Source organism: Liolophura sinensis, chromosome 10, assembly GCF_032854445.1.
Source record: "Liolophura sinensis isolate JHLJ2023 chromosome 10, CUHK_Ljap_v2, whole genome shotgun sequence".
NCBI classification, from domain to species: domain Eukaryota; kingdom Metazoa; phylum Mollusca; class Polyplacophora; order Chitonida; family Chitonidae; genus Liolophura; species Liolophura sinensis.
The window spans coordinates 10,907,502-10,916,784 of NC_088304.1; the positions used below are offsets into that span (position 1 = coordinate 10,907,502).

Below are 9,283 nucleotides of genomic sequence, written 5' to 3' on the forward strand. Positions count from 1 at the left end.
ATATTTGGATACAAAAAACAAATTTACATTCAAATATATTTATTAGACATGCATCACATCTTTGTTCAGAAGATTATTCTGTAGTGACGATGAATACTGTAAAGTGCTTATTATTCGCTGGAATTTATTTTCGAGGATTTACTCCAAAAATATGTTGGCGGGAATTAATTATTGCGTATTTGATCAAGGGAATACTGGAAAAAATCGTAGCATTTATAATTTTTCGTGGTTATAATATGGCCGAAATTGCTCAAGCACCTCAAACGGGTGTCATAATGGGTGGCTTTAATCCGCCTTTGTTTCGTAAGATTTCGCTAATCCTTGTAATCTGGATCAGAGATTAACGCAATAATATCACTATGTGAGAGAATTACTTTCGCACCTACCGGGAGAAGTATTCAAAGAATTGTCACTTTTTTGGAACCTTTGATGAGTATTTTTAATCAAGTGGCAAAGTGACCTTTCACTTTTTCAGCAGTTCAACGCAAAACAGATGAATTCATCATTATCGGTGTCAGTCATTCAATCATTATCAAGCAACACGATTAGGGTTGCTTTGTCTTCGGTATTAATCGTCTACTGTAGCCGATCGGGAATCGCAAACATTTCCGTAGTTGTCAAACGGCCATTGCGTTGTTGAATACACTTCAAAGTTTGTTAGACGCTCACTCATTGGTCCACAGTATATACACAGCCAAAGGGATAGCCTCTAACAGAGCGACATTCATTAGAAGTCATCACGTCTTGGTATCTTTTCCTTCACTTCATCGGTATACCGAAGATTGATCAATCAAGACGAATGAACTCTCACTTTGTTTTATACCCTCCAAGCCTTAGCACCAGAGTTTGTATATATATATATCTAGGCAAAGCCTTTTTCTTTCTCTCCCTCACCCGCTGGGCTTTCTTATCCCAAGTCCTGCCAGCCCGGCAGAGATTTCACTTCATTAATACTACCACCTGTATCATATAATTTAATATTGGATTTTTCCAAGGAAATTGGTTCACGGTAAATTGTTGACCATGAAATACGCAAAAATTAGTTCCGTGTGAAAATTTAATATTATGTACAAAGCACCAAAATGTGGTCCCAAATACCCACCATAGAAAAATATTCAAATACCTTTTCTCCAAGAAAATTGAAAAATATATTAGAATATACTTGTAAATACGTTTTGGACGCTCTTTCTCCTGATTATGGAATCATTTGTCTTTTTCTTCTCCTTTAACATTAAGAATTAGACAAACTCTTGCAACTGCCTCTTTTTTGCAATGATACAGACGTCCAACATGTCGAAATGTAGAACTTGTAGTGTTTCGTGTCTCAGATGAAAGGCAATTTTGGTCTGAGCATGAACGACTTAACTGACGGCAAGACATAGGCGACAAGTAAAGGAAAGGCAGCCCATGTCATGCTATATAATCAACGTGCTTCCAAAATCATTTTACCGGCTGACCGCATCACTACAGGCTATCCGTCCGCAGGTTACACAGCCGCAGTGGGAAAGGCCTGAGGCTTACATATCCCATCAACGTGCCACCATAACCATGTATAGAGCCCAGCGCCACAACACTTTCACTGACCGCAGTATGGTGCCTGCCAACCATAGCAGGGGAGTTTCGAGTTCGAACTTTTTCTCGCTAAAGTTGAAAAATGTTCTGTTGTATCACTGTTACCCAACAAACATGTTAGGCTACTAAAGGCGTCAAAAAACCTGGTATAGTAACCCCTCATATGACCCCATCCCTGCTAATGTTTTGTTTGCTCCATGCGCTCCTAATAAAGAAAAAGGAAAGACAACTTGTCCACGTGGCTATATTATGTTTGCCTACCTTATTCTCCAGGGTTTTAAACAATCTTGATATTGGGAGTCTCTTTATACATCGTCAGATCAAATTAAATGTGGCAAAAGTTGCAAAAGAAAAATATGCTGTTGGCAATGAAAACATCAGTACCGGACTTATTCAGAGCAAACCTTTATCTGGTATGATATCGCGTATCAAGATACAATTCGATGGGGATAGAACTCGCTCATATTTATCTCCCCTGAACTGGTACAAAATGAACAGGTATTCCTTGACACAAAGAAATTTATTTCCTTCATCAGTGTTTTACGCCGTAATCAAGAATATTTCACTTTTTTGACGGCGGTCAGAATTATAGTGTAAGGAAATTTAAATCGAACAGAGCTAGGCGGAAACCCACGACCATCTGCTGGCGTACTTCTCTAGGTATGGACGGGAAAGAAGCCACCACGAGCAAGACTTGAACTCACAACGACAGAATAAGTGAGAGGCTTTTCTTTCATTGTGCTGGGTTAACAGAAGAAATAACACACAACTGTTAATCAAGTTCGAAATTCTTGAAGGTGGCATTAAGCGTCAATTCAATCAATGAATAAATCAATCAAAATTCTTATTCATCAGACGGTAAATTGATGGTCCGATAGCTTTAAATAACCGATGTAAAGCAGTCTACGAAAAAATATAACGGCTTTTATTCGATTTGAAGGAAATTACAAACTGTTCATGTGGCACATTTTTATATTGCTTTAATGTTCTTCTTTTTTTAAATATGAAGATAACATATGGTTTTGAATAATTCTAGGCCAAGTCCCACGTGTGACCAGAGGGGTCAGTCGCTTTGCGGTAGGTCCATTTTATCCGTCCAGAATTAGCAACTTTGCAGTATTGCACGTTCCATGACAACTGCATTGATCATGGACTATATCAAAGCCTCATGATATCCACATTTAACTTTATTAATTTATTTGGCGGAGTTTTCGGTCACCCTCAAGAATCTCACTTATACGTCGGCCGTCAGCATTATGGTTGGGAGGAATCGGGGTAGAGCCCGGGGGAAAACCAGGACCATACGCACGTTGGAGAGGAAGTCAGCAAGAACTGGACGATTAAACTTTAGGCCAAGTCTTCAGTTTTGTATCAGGTCCAAAAATTACTGTGTATAAGTACATTCAAAATGTTCTAAGTCTACTGCTGTTCTATTTGCTCTCTGTACAACTGTACTAGTTTGCTGGGTTTTGTAAATTCATGAATATGTAAATGTCACATCATACCGCTATTAGCTAATATACTTTTGAAAAAAAAGAACTCTTTCGATCGTGTTATTCTATGTATTGAAAAAATTCTTAAAACAATGCAATAGCAGTATTTCATTCACTCCGTGTTCATAACATGTTGCGCCCAACTGACCGGAATATGATGCTAATCTTGTAACGCATGCGTCGAATTTGCCAAATTGGACGTTCCGGGTACATCATCATAAGACCAATTACCAAAACCACCTTTAACACAAACCACCAAACATCTAACACAGTAACTATATAAACCACGAAATTAGACGGAAAAATATCAGAAAGAATAACACAAAACACAAACATTCTATAAAATGCTCTTTATTGAAGCATACAAAGCGGTAATTAGAAAAATCATAAAAAGAAATACATTGATATAAATTGTTTAAAATCTTTGAGACTTTTAGCCTTTGAGCTTTTGGTAACGCAGCATCTGTATGAGTTCCGTTATCCTACGCTGGTGCAAATATGGGATTTGATGCGGTTGTGTTTTCTGCATAGAACAAAAGACAAAAACATGTGATTTGATGTCAACGTTAAATGTTTGTTAACTGATTACGCGGAAAACATCTGAATAATTGGTTTATGTACTACACAAATCTGTTATTGCTGCAGATGGAATGTATATGTATTAATGCTATTCTACTTTAAATGTATGACAGACAATATTTTCAGCAGTTTTGGATCAGTGACGCCTAACAAATTGCAGTCACTATATTTTTTATCTCTCTAAGCCAGGGTGCCAGGGGATATGTAATTTGCCACTGTATTAACATTATTATACATGAACAATTATGACATCATAACTGAGGTTAACTATTACATGTATACTTGTATCACAGGAGGCCAGATTTCATCGGTTACGTCTGATCATTTGCCAGCTATCACACTGTCGTCACTGCTCTGGTTTTACTCTTTATGCTATACGTCTCTAATTGTATTCTATAAAATTTAATACATCTCAGGAAGAGTGGGACAAAGTATCTTCTCAAGATTAAAAATACTTGGAGTGTTTATTCAAAATGAGACTGACGATTGCTACATTCGGTTTGCTGAGGCTACTGTATTTTGCAGCACACTTTTGAAGAGCTTCACTTACTACATGTATACAGATATTACACTTTACCTAAATAAAGAGAAACCCACCTTCGCCGACAGCAGGGACGACAATCTCAGCTGCCTGACTGAGTCCATTCTCTTGAACTGCCCTCACTCTTACAGTGGTTTCTCCATCCTTCTCTTGAAGTAAGCTACCAAACGACGGGTAGAAAGTCCTCTGTACACTAGCTGGGTTGTACATTAGGTTGGAAATTTCCACAACATACCCTAGAGAAGTGAAAACCAACATACATATTTATTTAAAACATTCTTCTTAAACATATTCGTCTTACGGGCTACAGTCTTATTTGTTTATTTATTTATTTATTTTGTTGGAGTTTTAAGACATAATCGAGAATAATTCACTTATATAAGCATTGTGGTGGGAGGAAACTGGACAGAGCCCCGGAGAAATCGACGATCACCCACAGGTTGCTGACATACCTTCCCGAGTATGGCCGGAGAGGAAGCCAGCCACTGCTGAACTTGAACTCACAGGGGCCGCACTTTCTGGTTCTGAATTTAGAACCATTGTGCATGCAATTTCGGTCATATGACAACAGTGTTTCTTTGTGATAGGTTAGCCCTGGTTTCGTAGTTCTGCATCACTGGAACGCTGAAGACACCGGAAGACACATGACGCCCAAATGAATCACAATATATCAAAACGACTTAGTCCATCACCTTATACGGAATGTAAAGAGAGGATAAACTTGATTTTAATTTGACTAAATTCTTAACCACAAGCACATGAGAGTGAAACCAAATTTGGCAACTACTGACATTGAAAATTTGACTCACCTAGCTGGCTGACAATCCCGTCAGCTTGTGTTGGAGAATCCCAGTTCAGAATTACAGTTGTCACCGGGCCGAAACGGATGGTTCTGGAAAGTCGTAAATTCAAATTCACTGCAAAAAGAAATAGCACCTGGTTTTGACCCCAAAGAAAATCGCCACAGAGTTTCTTCCCTCAGCTAAAATTTCAAACGTGTTTAGTAACTTAAACGCTCTGATATAACAATGATATGACGACATATACATCTGAATCTAGAAGCAGAAATTTGCTTAAAAGATAAAAAAATGAAACAATTATGGTTTCAACTAAAAGTTTCACTTTTGTACAAGAGGAAATATGGTTTAAAAAAATCTACTTTTGGAACTACTACTTAAAGCACGTTGTCAGATTTACGTTAAAAAAATCGGAACCTGTCACTCTCTAAATAGCTGGGCGTCATTTTCCTTACACCGTTTTGGACGGTTGTTCGGCCCCTCTGGTACGTTTACAATTGAAGGGTTGAAATAAAATGCCTTTTCGTGATTGATGAACAATGGTTTGTAAGAGAGGATCACTTCTTGAAGGTTGGTGATGGTTTGTTAAAGGAACTGAAGGGCATCACTGTAAATCTGCTGGCAGGTCGCGGAAACATACTGAGGCACTTCTCCACAACTATTCATAATAGACAACACGGCGACGTTTGGTGGTGACGTCGTTATGCGGGCATCTGCTGTGACTGGTAACGTTGTGACATTTGCGACAAACATCACGGTCTCCCGGAAGGCTGTCTGTAATGGTACGTTGTATACATCTGTTTGAAGTAATGTTTCGTTTTCTTTCATTGTGCCCGGCCCGGCTGTTATGAACCCAAACTTCAGTGTCACTGTGGGACGAAGAGGTCTGGCTTCCAAGACCTCAAGCGTTATTTCGTTGACACATTTCCGTATTCGTTCGCAGGTTTGCATCTGTGAGCTCCAGCATCTGATTCCGGGATTGAACGAAACACGAGATTTATTTTCCACTTTAAAGGCACCATGAGAGACCATGCACCACGTTATGTTTGCCTCCGGTGAAGCGGAAACACAGTACACAATGACCACTTTGTCACCGACAAGAGCTTCAATGCGCGATGGAGGTTGAGACAGAATTCTAGGAGGGGAAATAACTGTAACAATATCTGGGTCGGACGTTACGTTATCCACGTGATTTTCAGCCATACAAACCTACTCTCCGGTATCTTCACTCGTCACAACCGTCAGTGTTAGAGGCCCACCAGTGCCGTACATTTCCTCGTTCAAGAACCAGTAGTAACTGGGCTCGGGGACGCTTGAAGCCGAGTACGTCATCGTGACACTTTCTCCTGACCACACAGTGACGTTTCTTGGACCCTTTGTGATTTCTGGCACGGTACCACAGAAGATCTCATCAGCTCTCAACAATTCCAGTTCGTTTAAGATTTCCGTTGTTATATCTACCAGTTCTGTAAAGCTCTTGGTATCATTCTCAAAAAGGCTGTAAAACTGCTCCTCCAAGGCGGGTAAATCTTGCTGAGCTCTTGGAAGAAGCTGTGGGTCGACGGAGTCCACCAGTTGGTATATTTCTCCAAAGCTCCAAACCACACAGTCATAAAAGCCAGAGCACTCGTCAGTAGACAATAGTTCCAGGGTAATATTTTCCATTCTTTCCCGCCAGAGAGGTAAGATTTCTGCGCTCGCAAAACTGTTCAGTGCCTCTTCAGTTTCCTCAGATGACATAGGATGTTGCGGATTTGCTTTCCTTTACCAAATCATTGTCTTGCATCTTTACATTTACGCTATTCAAACGCTAACAACTTGTTCTCTTGTCACGCTGAAGTCTTTTTCGGCTAAGGTGTAGTCAACTTCAGAGTCATTAACACTTATGTTAATAATGGAGTTTCGTACCTCTACTGTCTCTGAACCACGATTGGAAACTTCTTGCATGGAAGCTTCCAGCTCCTTTGCGACGTTATTCAAATCTGCGATGCTTTGTTGCAAGAAATTTATTCCTGGGGAGACACGAGAGCATTGCTCTCTCCAGAATTGAATTTCACTCTCTCGTGTTGTGTTTGTGAGTATGGTGTTATTCAAAACGCCATCTTCAAGGTTGTCGAACAAATCTTCGTCTAACGTTCCATTTCCCGCCTGTCGTCTGTAGCAGAATGCCTTGTGAAGTCTTAAAAAAATGCCTCGTAATCGATTTCTCTCTTTCGACGACCAAACAGATTCTTTTAAGAATCCAAAAAGCTATTGACCAATGATTTTGCTGCATTCCAAATGCTACCCAAAATATTGTGGAAATTTAAACGGAAACGCACGGTTCGACGGCCCAGACTAAATGGATTAACATCACAAAATATTTCGAACTCAAACAAGTCTCTTGTGGATAGCTCAGTCTCAAACCCACAATTACCAATGTCGATGATACTTTGTAAGCCATATTTCACAATGAAGTTGATAGCATATTGCATGGATCGCACGGCAAATCTGACCACCTCTAGAGCAGCATTTGCTAAACTAAGTCCTCCTTTAGCCACTTCAAGAAGACCCTTGGCAACGTCCAAGACAACTCTTACAACTTCCAATACAATACGCGATTTATCAGCTTGTGCGACAGACAGTGCGAACTTGGCAGCGTCCATGGGCACTCTCACGAAAAGTTTAGCCACTTCTAGCGCCGCAAAAGCAATAGCCCTGAGACCATGGCATAAGAAATTTGCGACCACACACAAAGGGTTTGGAATCTTGAACATACAGCTTGTAAACTTCGGACAAGGTAACCTTAACCATCCCCATTTGCATATTTTAAACTTTATACCAGGAATACAAATGAACTTTTTTGATTTTGCATAAGCGATCGACTCTTTTCTGTGCGGCGTTGAGTTTAGCAAGAGCTCTGCGGAAAGGACCCATTGCAGCCTCTAACTTCTGCTTGGCTCGCTCTAAACCAGCCATAGCCTTATCGAAGGCAACCTTAGCTTTATATACCTCGGTTTTTTTTTTATCATCCGACCATTCCTGGGCACTTGTAAGCTTGTCCTTTGCTTTGTTCACTGCATCTTGGGCTTTACTTATCCGTTTCACAGCCTCATCAGCTAACCTGATCACAAAATTTCGAATGGCATCTCCTAGGCTGGCCTGAAGGGTGTTTCTTGCTTGGTGCTTAGCGCCACCACCAGGAATCTGCAACATTTACAAATACCGTGGCCCGGATCGTTAGCCTGGCTCTGAAAATATGCCAGATATTAACTTCCTTCCGCGTGGCGATCCCCTTGTTCGTGACGAAGACATCTGCGCTGGCTTTGGCTCCAAAGAAATTCAAACGAGCGTGAAACTGTACTACAAATTTGTTACTGTCTCTGGCCAAGGCGAGTCCAAAAAAAAAATCCTAGTTTCACAGAAAGGAGACTCCAAAGTTTACTCGTTCTTTTCCCTCCACTGGATGCTTTACCACTGGCAAGACCAATCTTTCATCCATCAATGACTCCGAAGGCTCGCCATGCTGCTTCTCCATTCATGTGATCGTAGATTTCCACTAAATCCACACAGCGGCGTAAATGAGCGTTGGATTTAACGAATCTCACTACCGAAACCCTTACCCAAAACAATTACTGAGAAGAAACCGCGAATTCGGAATGTTTTTGGACCCATTTCGCCAGCAATAGATTAGGCCCCACTGTTTAATCTAGTGGGCATATAAAGGATTGTGTCTGAGTTTTGTGTTCCTTCGCCAGCATCATACAGCTCTCGCAAAAAAGGAAAGACTTAAAAGGTGTTTTATGGAAGCATTTTACAAGTTCTCTACTGGTGTCAGTCATGTCAATTATCTATGCACGTTTTCCTGTGTCTGAGTTGGTGTCACGCGTGGTCTTTCCTCTGCACGTTTTCCTGTATCTCGGTTGGTGTCCAACGTGTTCTTACTGCCGCAGGTTTTCCTGTGACTCAGTTGATGTGACACGTGTTCTTACTACTACACATTTTCCTGTGTCTGTATGGATGTCAAGTAATCTTACCTCTGCATGTTTTCCGGTGTCTAAGTTGGTGTCACTCGAGTTCTTACCTCTGCATGTTTTCTTGTCCTCATCAAGGACAAAACCATCTCGACATGAACACATGAAAGAACCCTCAGTGTTGGAACACGTCTGACTACAGCCACCGTTATTAGCCTGGCATTCGTCCAAGTCTACAAGTCATTCAAACCATAGAATACTCAAAAATACATTTGTCATGAGAGTTAGCAAGAGTTTAATATGGCGAGTGACGGGTGAAAAATGCATCAGCAAATGGAGATTTATACC

At 40.5% G+C, this 9,283-nt stretch overlaps 1 protein-coding gene across 1 annotated transcript; it reads right to left on the bottom strand.

Annotated features, from left to right (window-relative positions):
• Positions 1–3,448: 3,448 nt before the first annotated feature.
• On the bottom strand, positions 3,449–9,188 carry LOC135476738 (uncharacterized). Its single transcript, XM_064756861.1, has 4 exons — positions 9,046–9,188; positions 4,995–5,102; positions 4,242–4,421; positions 3,449–3,588 (listed from the first exon to the last, which is right to left on the bottom strand). Exons 1-4 carry the CDS (start codon positions 9,098–9,100, stop codon positions 3,548–3,550), a joined length of 384 nt encoding a protein of 127 aa, XP_064612931.1. The 5' UTR covers positions 9,101–9,188; the 3' UTR covers positions 3,449–3,547.
• Positions 9,189–9,283: the final 95 nt, after the last annotated feature.